Source organism: Loa loa (assembly GCF_000183805.2).
Source record: "Loa loa unplaced genomic scaffold supercont3.64, whole genome shotgun sequence".
Classification (NCBI taxonomy): domain Eukaryota; kingdom Metazoa; phylum Nematoda; class Chromadorea; order Rhabditida; family Onchocercidae; genus Loa; species Loa loa.
The window spans coordinates 45168-60472 of record NW_018108244.1 but is presented as its reverse complement, the minus strand read 5'-3'; the positions used below and the strand labels follow the sequence as shown (position 1 = coordinate 60472).

At 28.8% G+C, this 15305-nt stretch overlaps 1 protein-coding gene across 1 annotated transcript; it reads left to right on the top strand.

The window, feature by feature from the left end:
- Positions 1–5677: 5677 nt before the first annotated feature.
- On the top strand, positions 5678–8941 carry LOAG_07327 (hypothetical protein; the record flags this gene model as incomplete). Its single annotated transcript, XM_003142860.1, has 7 exons — positions 5678–5824; positions 6549–6719; positions 6989–7159; positions 7349–7532; positions 7665–7798; positions 8149–8353; positions 8802–8941. The coding sequence occupies 7 exons, from the start codon at positions 5678–5680 to the stop codon at positions 8939–8941; spliced, it is 1152 nt and encodes a 383-aa protein (XP_003142908.1).
- Between the last annotated feature and the right edge of the window lie 6364 nt (positions 8942–15305).

The following is a 15305-nucleotide window of genomic DNA, read 5'->3' as shown; positions in this document are numbered from 1 at the left end:
CATAAAACCGGTATTGCTTACACGTTGAATCATTTCATTTCTAGTAAGAATGCTGGTCATACGCAGTGAAACCAAAGAAATGAAAGAATTCTAGACAATAAATAAAGAGGATGGACATTATAGTATGACCATTTCCTTTGACCGCCTTCGGCAGCAATCGCAATCATTTTGCTACATGCTTTTCCACTTCACTACGATAATAGTAACACTTTCATGTTTTTCTCGTCTTCATCTTCTCATGTCATATTTCTATTAATCAATCGATAGGTTTTGTTTGATAATTATATTCATCATTGATAGTGCAATTATTTTAAATACCTTATGTTATTTACCACTGACCATTATCTTTTAAGCACAACCACTTTCCGCAGCGCATGTAGATTGATGTCGTATGATCCCGTAGTCCTGAATTTTTCCAGAAGATACAGAGAAAATATTTCTAGTCATTTCTTCATCTTTTATTTCTTCAATTCTCATATATTTATTCATTTTCTTTTCGATTGAATGCGACGAATTCAGGTCAAATAAATTATAATTCTTGGCTTTTTATTATTGGGGTCGTCATGAATGGAAGGACAAAAAAGTTGTTTGAAGTGGAAGTATTTGTTGTCAAAATATAAATAAACAGAAATAGCTAAGGGTTTGAATCTTTTTGCTCGAAATATTCAGATTCAATCTCAAACTTTGTTACATTTGATCTTTTCACATTTGTTATTAGATTCTCATTTTTGACAATGGCCAGCTCTTTGTCATGTTATCACTGTTATATGATGCTAAACAAAAATTAAGTGACATCGTACAGTGTAGCACAGCACCCTAACTTATTTAATCTATTCAGTAATTACTAATAAAACTAGTAATTAATTAATGAAAAGAACGATGTAGTAATTGGCTGTATGAAGTCCTATTTTAATAAAATAAAAAGCTTGACGTTTAGACTTCTGTCATGAGACAGTTCTTGGCTAATGGATCACACTTATCCTTTGTTCCCTAATGCTGCTGATTGTGATAATAATAATTATCCTTATTATTATTGCAGTGATTATAATAATTACGGTTTTGATGGCTTTATAGTGCCATTATTGATAATATTAAATGGAACTTTTCGTTATCTTTGTGAAATAATCATTGCTTTCAATGTTTTTTTATCCAAAAATTTTTCGATGTAAGATCTTAATTTTTTGAAATTGAATTTATCGAAAAGATAAAACCTAATGAAGCGTACTAATTATTGGTGTGATTATAATGATTATGATTTGTAAAATTGTACAAATAGAAAATTTCACAGTATCATCGGCTATTGCATGAATAAAAAGGAGAGGAAACGTCGTTTCCAATCCAATGACATTAATGAATCTGTTGTTGGAATAGCTGAGAGCAATGAGAGTGGTGATATTCATAGATCTCTAAAATGAAGGCAAACTCTTTTCATCTTCTTTGATGAGGAGAAATTCAATTTAATTTTACAAATAATCTCAACAACAACACAAATTTTAGAAAAAAATCAACAGAATTTTTGTGATAATAAATTTTGGTTAAATGAAATTTTTGAAATTTTCGATGAAAATTTTAATGTTAAATTTATTGCCATTCTCCTATTTGTCAACCACTGATCGGTGATTCGTTTATTGGGAAAGGTCAATAAATCTAATATTTTTTTTAATCATCAAACGGTCATGTTCACTAACATATCATCTATCATCCTTTGTTTGGCCAGTTTCTAATAAAAGTTAAATGCTTTTGCTGTCTCATACAAATCCAATCCTGACATCTTCAATTAGTAAGAATATATAAAGCTACCAAACGACTGAAATCGAAAACTTTAAAGGTATGTTGTCATACTGTTTCTTTTGAAACGATCAACTTATGTTATTTCTCAATCTCACACTTTATGCACTTTAAACTTCAAACCAATAGAAAACTGAATTCTTTTTTAAAGACTTAAAATTGGCTAAGTGAGACAATATTAGGCCTTTGGCATGACGATTTACTTGAAGTACCAATACAAGATATTAGTGATTTCCACAATCGATACAATTAATTGACAATTCATCTCATGAAAGAATTTCGTTGATTTCCTGTCGGAGATTTTTTCATTTCACGAAAGAGGAATTGTGGGATTTCTGTAGCAAATGAATTAATCTGATGGATTACAAATTGTTGATAAAGTGTTTATCATTTGATACACAATATCATTCAATGTTTTTAAAATTAATTTGCAACAATTAATTCATTTCGCATAATCTTCAAATTTTATGCTACAATTATTATTATTATTTTTTGTTGGGATTCATTCATAGATAATCGGTAATTTATCGCTGGTTTTATCACCACTTCATATATTATCAAAGTTTATTTCCAAAAATGAACAGTTTTGAAAAGCATTGTAAGCTTGCTATCTGTATGATATACGTGAGGCTGTTAAAGTGTTGCAGAATTTGCAGTTGTCTAAATATAGGAATATGCAAAACGATGCAAAAATTCACAGAAAGAAAGAAAAAGGCAATGTAATTCGGTACTGAAAGTTTTTCCGTTTTTTTTTCTGGATATTCTACCGTACAAATGACAAACGATAATTCAATCACAATTTATGTATTTTTTCCTCTTCGAAATTTGATTTAAGAATTCAATTTTGTTGAAGTTTATCACCAAATATTCGTGAAATTTCGCTTCCTCCAAACTTGAATTTGTTATAAATTTTCCTGACATCCTTGCTGTTTTCTCTTTTTTTTACATCTAACGGCAACAATCAAACTGGACTTTGCTTGAAATTAGAGATATCTGAGAAATTAATTTGCTAAAAATTTTCGAAATTATTTTCCATCGAGGCAAGAGTACTATATATGACATGTCATCTTGTTGTATTGCCACCTCTGGATATTCCGATATCGGAAATTACTTCATCGATCATTTTCCTTCTAGTTTGAGCATTTCTTTGGTTGAAAAATATTTCTAAAATAATAATTGCATGGACACTCTAGCCATATTTGTTACTTGTTCACATACAATGTTATTTGAGTCGATTCCATTCTGCTTAATCTGAAGTGTGTTATATTAAGCATTGAAATAATTAATTCCGTCAATACTGTACCAAACTTAAGAAATAGCATGGTTGAATTATCTCAGCTTTGAAATCGACCATCACTGCCTTTTTCTCATTCATTTCGCTTTTTTTAAAATCTATTTTCATCGTTTTAATAAGAAAATCGTAATTGCCAGCAATTTATATTTCTTGCGGATTTGTTCAAAGTGTTATTTAAAACCTCTCCAATTCTTCTGTTTTCAGTGGAATTTGGATGAAACCATGTTGTTGTTGTTGGCCCTGCTTCTTTCGGCTTGTTTGGCTATGACAAGTGGAGTTACAAGTCGACAAGCCAAGTGTTTAATTGATTGCTATACAAAATGTCTCAGTACTGGATTGGTCAGTTATTTATTATTGGCTCTTTACTCCCTCTAACCGTATTAAGCAAAAAGATAAATCTAGAAAGAAAACTAAAATAAACAAGCAGGCAAACGAATAGCTGAATTTATTGGCCTAACTAATTAGACATTTCCGATGGATGATATTTGGTATTTGATGTAAAGGCTGAGATTTGTAATGAATGATACTGATGTCATTGCTGTATCACCTCAAACCGAAATGTTTTTTTACTTCAACTCAAAAGTTGTGTTAAAGCAAAAAAAAAAAAGCTCAACTGACTAAGACTCTTAGCTCTTGAAAGAGGTGTTGAGATAATTACAGGTCATCAGGGATATATAAATGGCTGATTAATGATTGACAGTGATTGTAATTTATGATAATCACCAACATGTCATTTCCCGCAAAATATGGAAAAGTTTCTATCCGTTGGGAATATACCATTCAACACATTTCGTTTAACTTTCTTTCTCCTCTTAATTTTTCAAAATCCTTTATCCTTCAAAACTTCAAGGAACTACTCATCTTGAAAATATAAACCAATAATGAATTTAAATAATGCTGAAAAAGAAACAAAGAAATCCTCATCGTATCGTTGATATAATTTCATTTTAGATATGTTTTCTTAACCAAAGTCATTGCTTGTATCAAAATCTTTTCTTCATTGTCACATCGTATAATTTAAACTTTTTATGAGAATTTTGAGACTTAGCAAGCTCTGAATAACTTCCATTTACTTACCTGCTTGCAGATATTAGCAATTAATTTTAAACAATGTGGCTCAATCACAATGAAACTGATAAAAATGCATCGAAAATAAGCAGTTTTGTTCTTTTTCAAGCCTGTTAATAATATCACAACTAAAAATTTCACCTTTTACTTACAGTGATAATATTAAACAAACATGAAATTGAAAAAAAAGGAGACAAGAAAAGGCCAATTAAATTTCAACTTTTTTTTTTGTAAAAATTATTCCAAATTGTATGAGAGTGTATGGTGTGCTATTTTAATTTTCGTTGAAGATTGACTTAATTCTCTTTTATTGTCATGAAATATCCATTTCATTGTCACATAATCCTTTAAGACTCACTCAATAGCATATGAGGTACCTTCTTCAAACAATGAATAACTTTGTAACCCTTCCATCTTATTGTTACCAGAATAAAATATAGGTCAAACGAGTTTAGCAAACTATTAAGGATTACTCAACAACTTGAATTACCGCTGATGTCCTTGACCAAATTTTTGTTTCTCCATGGTTTTCATATTGGAAAAAAAAATTTTCGAAACAGCTTTGAATAACTTGTTTTTCAAATTTACCTGTGGTCATTTCTCCAATCCTACTAAGATATACTCCGCTCATTATAGTATCAATCATACTGTTCCGGTCGGTGATAAGAAAAACGGAAAATAAGGGAATCAGGGATGCTTCTTATATCATTTGGAAGTGATTAACAGAGATTAAATGCAAAGCTTTAGAAATGGTTTAAACGGCTATAATAAGCTTAACAAGAAACAATACTTTTTGAAATTTTAAGTGTCGCATTGCCTTCACACTGAGACTATTTCATTCTTGGTCTTCTCAATATGCAAATATTATAGATATAAGCTAATCGACTTATTACTTCTCTTTCCTTCGAAAGATGAAAAATATGCAATTTGCATGTGCACTTTAATCATATGTAATATGTAGCAGTGCAGAATTACGATTTGTCACTGCTAATAATTTCGTTTCATTTCATTATCGATCGGTCAAATACAAAGTGTGCAAATATCCCTGTCACTTAAGTACAGCTTTAATTGCAGATAAATGCGACACGATGTAAGTGTAGTACTATAAGCAATCAAAAGTCATGCTCGATGAGTTTGGAAGAAAGTGTCATTCAAAGTAAGTCATTAAGAAGCAGCAATGCGCAGATTTGTTGGTTTAATGAAATGAAATTTGTTTTTCTGCTGAAATAACTGAATCAGAAATTTCAATTTTGTATGCTTTAGCAATTCCATTTCCATTTACTTTGCAGAAATGATTTCGAAAGGTTTTTTTTTTAAACTTCAAGGAAAAGATAAAAAGCAGAGAACGAGATGCTTCTGAAATTCTTCCTCAGAATTTCATTCATCTAAAAAGGATTATCAAAGTCAAATAGTTGTAAGGCAGCAACATTGACTTCAAAAAGTATCATTTGTCACATTTTTCTTCCAGTTTATAAAATTGGAAATTCTTCTTCAATGAATTTCTTATTTACATCTGTTATAGACAGTATGACAAATGATGTCCTTCCGGTGAAGACGGAATATTTGGATTCAAGAAAGATTCGAATACAAATGAATGACAACAATGTTAATGCCTTTGTGTACATTTTTGAATATTCGACAGTTAGTACTGCATCGGATAATTGGATTTTCGCTGTTAGTTTTGATTTTTAGTCCTCTTAATCACAGAACGCAAAGCTAAATTAAAGTTGAAAAATAATTCAACTTGCCTGCAAATTAATATATGAATGAATTTGCATGAAAGACAAACAGTCCATGCTTATCTTAACTTTATAATACTTTCCCATTTCAACAAAGTTTCATATTACTTAATTCCTAATTCATTTTGATATCAATTCTTTCTATCTTTTTATTTATTTCAAATTATTCGATCAAATGCAGGTTAAGCTATTTTAGTCTTACAAATATACCAAGTATGAATTCTGAGTATAAATTCTGCTTAGCTCAGAAAACTTATCACTTGCATCCTTTACAAATGATATATAAAATAATGTAATAATAAATTATTTGTCATACGTATCTTTCGGTTGGTTATTGTAAAAGAGGCGACAATAAATTTCGTTTCTCACTTTGATGTCTCATATAAGCTTGTGTAATGCTAAATCCATCATAACTCACTCAACTTTTTTAAAAATTCCCCTTCCAACTATTTTGCTCACTTTTTATTGAATTAGTTTGTCAGTTGCTTATTTACTTACTTACTGTTTGACTATAAGTTATTTACTTTGCAATACTTTTCCACATTTCTCTTTCTATGACTGATTGATTCGATTGATTACTTCGATTCTCTTTCCATGCAAATAACTGTTTGTATATAATTGAAGTATAATTCCATTATTATTAAGGCAATAGTTTTCAGGGCGTTAACTTATCACCAGACATAACTTTTACAATCGAGGATGCCTGTCGGGATTATCAGTTTCGTGTAATTGTAATTTTGAAAAATGAAGAAGCAGATCGTTGGTTGCTAGTTTACCGACCTCGAGTGATACCGGTTGATTTACCTACATTCGCTATAACACCCGATAAGGTACTCAAGCAAGGATCACTCAACTTTTCCAAAATATGTGATAAGCACAATTCACCACACTTTTTTTTTATCAATTTATGATTTGAAGTTCTAACTTGAATGAGTGCATAATTAGTATGGATGTGACAGCTTGTATCGGATAAAATGATTACTAAAACGTAATAAAAATGATGGTAATGTTACAATCTTTTGAAATTACATTTCTTAAGATTTTGCGAAACATCATAAATACTCATATTGATGTACGAAGCTTTCTTTATTTATTTCAGATTCAAACTGCATCACCGAAGTATAATGCGGATGACGATACAGTAGTTGTTTACATCTCGTGGGAAAATCCAACCGGTTATACGGACGCGGATATATATGGCTATGAAGGTCCGGCAATTTATCCGCTTCAGTGCAATTCACCGGAAGGGGAATTACCATCACCATCCGTAGTTAGTTTTACTTTATCGGATATTTAAATAAATGATTTACTTTTTGTTTGGACTGGTCAAAAATTAATTAAGCTTCAGAATCACAGCACGAAAAGAATAAAAATACAAAAAATGAATGATATGCTGAAATTTGGTATAGGAATTAAACTGATTGAATTTAAAAGCACAGTAATTATATTCAAATTTTAGGAATTAAGGAAAGGTGGTGGCCGTTTACGGATATCGTTGCCATCTGAAGTGCTAGACAGTAAATGTAGAGTTTGGGCAGAGGTACAAATGCTACCGCGGTGCATTCGATTGGAACCATTTAGTATTCAACAATCATTCGAGCTTGACTGTGACAAATTGACAACCCTTGAAGTTTGCAGACATGGTCATGTATTTATTTAAAATTTCCTCAAACTTCTCCATCCCTAAATCATTTTATCAAGAATTTAAATCCTGACCTCTGACTTGATGCAAATAAGCTTCGAGAAAAACTATCTATAAGGTTGGTCATTTTTAGAAATTGCACCACAGTGTACAGACGTTATTGATGTTTGGGGTTATGGAAGTAATGCAACGATTATGTGGTCACCACAGGACGGTTTCGGCATACCACTTTATTATCACATTCGTTACGGTCCAGCAAAAATGCAGGTAAATTATATATGCGATTCTTGAAAAGTGCTTAAGTTTAACAGTGAACAAAACAGAATTCTTTCAGAATTTGTTTACCCAAGAATCTTTAAATATTTCCAATTATATTTCTTTTGCTGCTTTCTCATATCTATCCAGAACTTGCCAACATTATCACTTTGTGATAAGCAGGAGACATGCTTAGTGACCGATGATTAGTCTAGATATCAGTTTAATGTAGTAGAAAAGATCGAAAGTAAACGTATGAAATTATAAAAAGGAATTTAAATGATAAAATGATCCCCTTAAAAGTAAATGCAAAAATTCAGAAAATACAAAAAAAAAGGGAATAAAAGAGGGTTACTTTTTAGGGTATACCACCACTTGCATCATGGACGATTGCATCATTGCATGAGTTAAAGATAACTGGTAATAGTACAAATTTACAACTTCACATCGATCCTGATATTGACTACGGAATACAAGTTTGTGGTGTTTACAACGAACATCGGAAGAAACCAAAATTTGAATTGATGCGTGTCATACCTTTCATATGCACTTCCTGCAAAACAACTCGTCAGTTTCTCAATTCCATTAAATCATTAACTCTGTCTTTCATCCCTCTAACATCTTATCTTCAAATAACTCCATTTTCTCTGATTTAATTACTGATGTTTGCAAATTTTTCAAATTTATTCTTTCCCAAGTCATCATTAATTGCAGCTAGAAAAATTACTACTGAAGAAAAAACTATTCAATTCTTACAATTTTATGATTATAATGCAACATCATATCAGACATTATTATGAAATGTTATCGTTTACGAATTTTATCATTCTCTAACATAACACTGCCTTCAACTTTTTGTGATCTCTGCTTTATATTATTTTCTTATTTCTCTTATTTTTTCCAACTTCAACGTTTCTATTCCTTTGGACAGAGCAGTCCATTAAATCTCTTTATTCCTTCATTCCCATCTCTTTTTGTGAATTCTATTTTAATTTCCTCCTAATGTTAGTTTCAGCAGCGGAATCATTCGGACGTTGCGGTGAATGCACCAAAATCGAAGGACCTTTACTGCTCAGGCGCCGCTGTCATCCAAAAGGCGGTCCTGGTTGTACTTTGGCTGGAAACATTTCCAACGCTTCCGATACCAAAGGTTGAAGAACTTTAACAAAAATTAAGAATGGTTTTATCACAGCTTCATGCTAATTCGAACTTTGTGGATAAGAAACCAAAATATGATTCTTAAGTATAATTTCAGCTTCTTAAAATCCTAGAATCTGGATGATGTCGAGGAATAAGATTACCAATCTTGTAAATAATAATGATGATAATATTAATAATAATTAATAATAATAATAATAGCAATGATAATAATAATAATAATAATAATAATAATAATAATAATAATAATAATAATAATAATAATAATAATAATAATAATAATAATTGATAATAATAATAATTAATGATAATTATTATTATTATTATATATTTTAGTCAACAAAGTAAGCCTGCTTGATTGATGGCCTCAAATTAGCTCATCATCTTTTACATACATTATTGGCTGGGATGAGGGAAGTCTAAGGATGACTACCGTGTGAAATTGCATATGGCCAGACCAGCTTATAGGCCATTAAGTCAATCGTGCTTTTTCCTTTAATAAGCCCCCAAGCTCTTTTGTTCCATTCCTACTGCTACTTTGCTACTGGCCAGGGATGTGAAAAGTCTAATACGGTGTGAAGTGCTAATATACTCCTCGTTAAGCACATTTTATTGCACATAACTTTTCATAAACAACAATAATTATTCGTAAACAAATCAATTTGCTTATTAATCGCTAATTAGTAAAAAGACACAATTGACATCCAAAAAAAAGAAAAAGAAAAACGAAGAAATAAATGAAATTTAATTTAATTAAAGCTATGTAAGTTTGTGACTATAAACAAATATCAATTAGTTGCAGTGAAAATTAAAATAATTTATTGAATAAAATATACCAAAAAATAATTAAGTATATAAATTTATGAATTCTTCTTTTTTGCTTTTCTTTTTCACATTGGTCAAAGATTAGTCTGTTGACCATCTGGACAAGTTTTAACTCTAACACATCTCAATGTTGTGTAATTTTTGTTTATTTAACCGATTTTCTTCCAATTTTTTTTTTCTCCCCGCATTATTAACACAATTGATAATTGGTAACAGATGACATTTTAGTTTATTAGGTCAAGAATTCCGGTAAGATAACATTTCCGATAACGTTAGCTATGTCAATGAATCATCACATAGGCATGACAATCAGTTATATTAATTATTTACCAAATTGTTAATTACAATATTTCGTTTCGTTAAAGTAATATTGCCGGTAATTTTACATGTATCAATTAATTGTCGCATAGGTATGACAATCAATCATATCAATTATTTTACAAATTGTTGATTACAACGCCCCGTTAAAGCAACATTTTCGATGATATTAGTTTGTTAAGATTTCTTACAAGAATTTTTTTTACACCTTTATTAATAATTTCATAATATAAAGATATTAATTATTAATTAATTATTTACTTCGCCACTATTAGCTTACAAAAATTTATTTTCTTGCCTTATTAATATGATTTAATAAATTTCAAAAAGTAACCAACCATTTTTAGCATTTTTTTTTCTTTTCGTTGCTTAAAATAATTCCATAATATATTGGTATTAATTATTAATTTTTAGTGTTAATTTTCTTGAATTGTTGAAATCTGTAAATTGTATCATTTTTCGTCTTCTTTTTTTTTAAGCATACTAAGAGGAACAAGCACAGATTAGACTTCTTATTCTGATCAATGATTATGGGATTGAAAGGTGATGAAAAGGTTAAAAGGTACAATTTAGATGGATGTTTAAGAGAGCTATCTGAGAGGAAATTGGAATGAATACAGGGCATAGAAAATGTTAACTAATACGTTAATTACGACCTGTGTGAAGATTATCCATAATCTTCCGCGGTGAATAATGAAAAGTTCTTTAGGTGCCGGTAGAATATATAGCTAATGAACTGTAACGAGATGGTTAGTAGGACAAAAAAACATTCATTTATAATTATAGTTTTACTCGAATACACCAAATCATCCGAAATTAATTACTTTGAAATCACGAATTTTCCATTTTTTTTTTACTTTCTCCCTCTCTCTCTCTCTCCCTCTCCCTTTCTCTCTCTTCCCCCCTCTCTTTCTGTTAAATTGTTTATCTTTCTATTTTCCTTCAAAATTATCACAATCAAAACTATTAAAGAATAAAATTAGTATTTGAGAATAGTTATTTAAACATAATTATGATTCAATGGAAACATATTTATGAAATATTTAGTGGAAACGAACAATCTAAGCTTAATTAATCAAATAATTAGCAAATATTTTTACAGCTGATAATTTGTGATTAAAATTAATCCATTGTGTTAGGTTATCATTTACAAATTTATAATTTTGATGAGGAAAAAAAGGTAGGGATAAGGAATAAATTATCAATTGAGTGAATAATTAATATTAATTAAAGACAAATTAATTGTTAATTAATAACCCATCTGATAATAGTTTAAATTTGACAACAAATTATAAATACACAAATAACTTAAAGCCGAATTTCATCACTTAATAATCAAATAATAATTATTATTCACAAATTAATCGTTAACAGATCAATTAAGCTAATCAATTTTCTCTTTTTTTTTTTTGACCGCTTTTAAAGTCGAATAAATGAAATGACAATTTATGGAATGTCCTCATGCCAATAAGTTTCTGGCGATTAAATGTATTGTAAAACAATTAATATTACATCATTCTAATTTTTGCATAACACATATCAAATTAAGGGACAGGGATGTATATACATACGCTGAGAGAGAATATTTGTAGTATATAGTTTTAGTCATAAGACGGTCGTAAGACGGATGACAAAGAATTGCGTCATCCCATCAATTTGTCATTCATCGATGACAAATAGCATACATGATAAATGCTAGAGAATTTTAAGATATACCAGTTCAAGAGGTGTAAATATTCAACGAACCGAACGATTAGTACTTTCTTGGGAAAGTTATGCCATATGTAATTTGGCTTTGTCATCCTTATCAAATTCTATCTATTTATCTTCTTGTGAAAAGAAAATGTTACAAAGCAAAAATCCCTCATTTTATTTCTCGTATTATATTGATAAAAACGATAATTAATCAGAAATGATAACAATAGAAAGATATGCTAATTGTGATAAATATGTTTGTTTATTTTTTATTAAAATTTCATGCCAAAAATGATGATTGACCAATTTTTTCCCGAGAATGAAAGCAACAATCGATAATAAAACTATTGAATTAAATATTTAAATTTGAATAGTAAGCATATTTTAGATGAAAGTGAAATTTAACGAAAAATTTCTTCACTAAAACGTTTTACAAATATGATACTTTTTTAAATTTTGGGAGAGAAAAAAGAACATTGAACTAATTATTGTTAGTGATAATTTTTAAAATTAATTTTTACTATTCTCAATAATAATCTTCTCGTATATTCATGATTTGATTACATTTGAATTCCTCCTTATCATTTTTGATAATATTTGAATTTACATTTTATTACTTAGATAATAATTATAAGTGTTAAATTACAAAATGAAAATGTAATATTTTTTATTAATGTGAGCTAATTTATTAGCAAACTAACAGCATAATTCATAAAAATGGCATTTTAATGATACGATACAGTAATGCTAAAATATGGGAAAATATTCGTTACGATATAAACAAAAATATCCGTTACTGTATATCCTTTATTTGCAATTCACAAATGTTCCATCATCCAATTTTATCATACGGTGGATGAATACTTCATTGTGTTATCAAACTGAGAAATCATTATCAGTTATTATCAATTATTTGCATAAAAAAGAAATTATTATCAACAATATACAGATATCAAATAGTTTAAAAATTTGAAAAATTTCTTTTTCGTTTCACTTTTTCTTTTTAACAAAATTTGATATATGCTACTGTATAAGTGAAGTTGTAAATTTCTAATAATTCCAAATTTTTTTTTCTTCATTTTTAGAAGAAAAAAAAAGAAAGAAAAGACAAAATCATTTCAATATGAGGCAAAAAAAATAATTTGAATAAATTGCATTAAATAAAATAACAAATAAAAAAATCAGCTAGATTTTCTTTTCAAATAAAAATTTTTCAACTTTTTTTTAAATTTTGCAGCCAAAAAATTGTTATTCATTTTTTTACTTTTTTTTTATTATTTTTCTCACTTCATCAGCTTCAAATATTTGTGATATTTACAGTAATGAATTAAGTCAATAGCAATTAATACTATCAAATGAGAATGCTTAGCTTCTAAGCATTAAGAAAAAAAAAGGAAAAATTCATTAGTCTAATGGATAGTACAATTTTAGAGATGATGCATTTCGATTTGTAATTTATGATCTGTCTATTCATATGAAGCGATTACGGGAATGTTAAGTGAAAACAAAAAGAAGGGAGAAAATTTTCTTCCTTTTTTGAATTTGAATTTAATTATATAAATTTTGATAAAGTGAAATTTAAAATAATATTTTATAGCAAATATTTTAGGCAATTGTAGTGTAAGCAAAAAATTTGTGGAAAAAATTCGTAAAAAAAAAAACTAATTAAAAATTAATTCCAAAAATGAGCATACAGTAGATGATATTGAAATTTTTTTTTAAAAATCCACTGATACTTTAATATGTTGACAATAAAGAAATTTGTCAACATTGGAAAATTTCTTGACCTTTTATTAAAACTTTTTGAATTATATCATAAGCTATTAGTAAACGGTAAGATTTAAACATAAATACTGTAATTGTTGGATAAAAGTATCGTTTTTACAAAATGAATATTAATTAATTTCAGCGTTTGTCATTTCATGCAAATATTTGAGGATAAAAGATTAACTCAAATTGACAATTGTTATTTGTTCATGCCGAGGTCAAAAGGCGATGAAGTTAGGTGAGAAGGACTTATTTGTTCTGTACTGTTTCCTTTCCAGATAAACTTCCTACATATAAAGAGAGAGAGGGAGAGATAGAGAGAGGGAGAGAGCAAAACTGTATGATTTACCAAAATGGATTAATAATATTCGAGTACTTACTACTCATCCAAACTTCTTCCTCAAACTCATACTACTTCACCTCTTATTATTACTTATGCAAATGATAACTGTAAGAAAAGAGAAGCGAAGAAAAGGTTAAAGGTTGAAGTGGATCCTTTAAATATAATTAAGAATGATCCACTTATATTCCAATAAGTGCACACTTTTTAAGCTTCTCTTAAATTGGATCATTATAACAGTGCTAACTTTTTTTTCCTTTGGTATCATGTGACAATTTATTTGTCATCGTTCCGCGTGACACTAATTATCTGTTACACGAAATTTTTTTTTTTGCTTGTTAAATTGATTTAAATTTTAAATTTTCAGAATTGAGATAGCATAAATTTCAGTGATTATTCAATCATTATTTATTCAGCAGGCTCAAAACATTGAATTTAATTTACGAAATTTGAAAATAATATGAAAATTAAAATTACCATTGTACATTTATGCAACACTTTTAATTTTAAAATATCTTTCAGTTACAATTAAATTTGATTAAATTATTTTTAAATTACTTTGATAATAACATACTTCACTAAAATGTTAGTGGTAAAATTTCATGGTTCATTTAAAGAACTGTATGACTAATTAACAGTTGCAATATCTATGATACCGAAGAAACGGTAATTTTCGATATTGTTATGGTTAACATATAATTAGCCAAGAAATACAGCTGCCATACATTAGCATTAGTTAATTTGTGATTTCATTATTAACAGTATGAATTATATGTAATTTATATTGGAAAGCCTATTTAAATTTGCCAAAATCACTACAATTTATTTATTCTAATTTTTAAATGAGCCAAGTTTATTCCGATCAAAATCTTCAACTAATCCGTATTAGTTAAAATGGTTAGCTATTAAATATACTTGAAAAGATGAAGTAAAACATTTTAGTCAACTTAACCTACCATTGTCAACTTTATTGAACTTGAATTCAACCTATTCCTTGGCTTCTTCTTTTTGGCTTTTGCTTTTTTCCAATTGATAAATTCAATACTTTTCAAAATTCAAATCCACAATCATTTTGCATTTTGAAATTATCTTAGCAAAAAATCCATACGAAAATATTACGAATGAAAGTAATTAATTATTAAGGAAAAAAGAGCCAAGTCTAGAAGTGAAGTAAAATTAACATATTGGATCCAGACTGATAGTATCATTTATTGTCGATGAAGCAGAAAAGAGAGTATTAGGAAAGGATAGCTAAGATGATGTTTCGTAATGCAAATCCGTCACAGCTGTCCCCGTGATCGTATATATTATTGTATTTTTTTTCTCCCCCTTATTTGATTCCTCATAAAAATTAAAAGAGAATGCAAGAGAAAGGGAGAGAGAGAGAGAGGAGGGGACAGAAGAAAGGTAAATGAT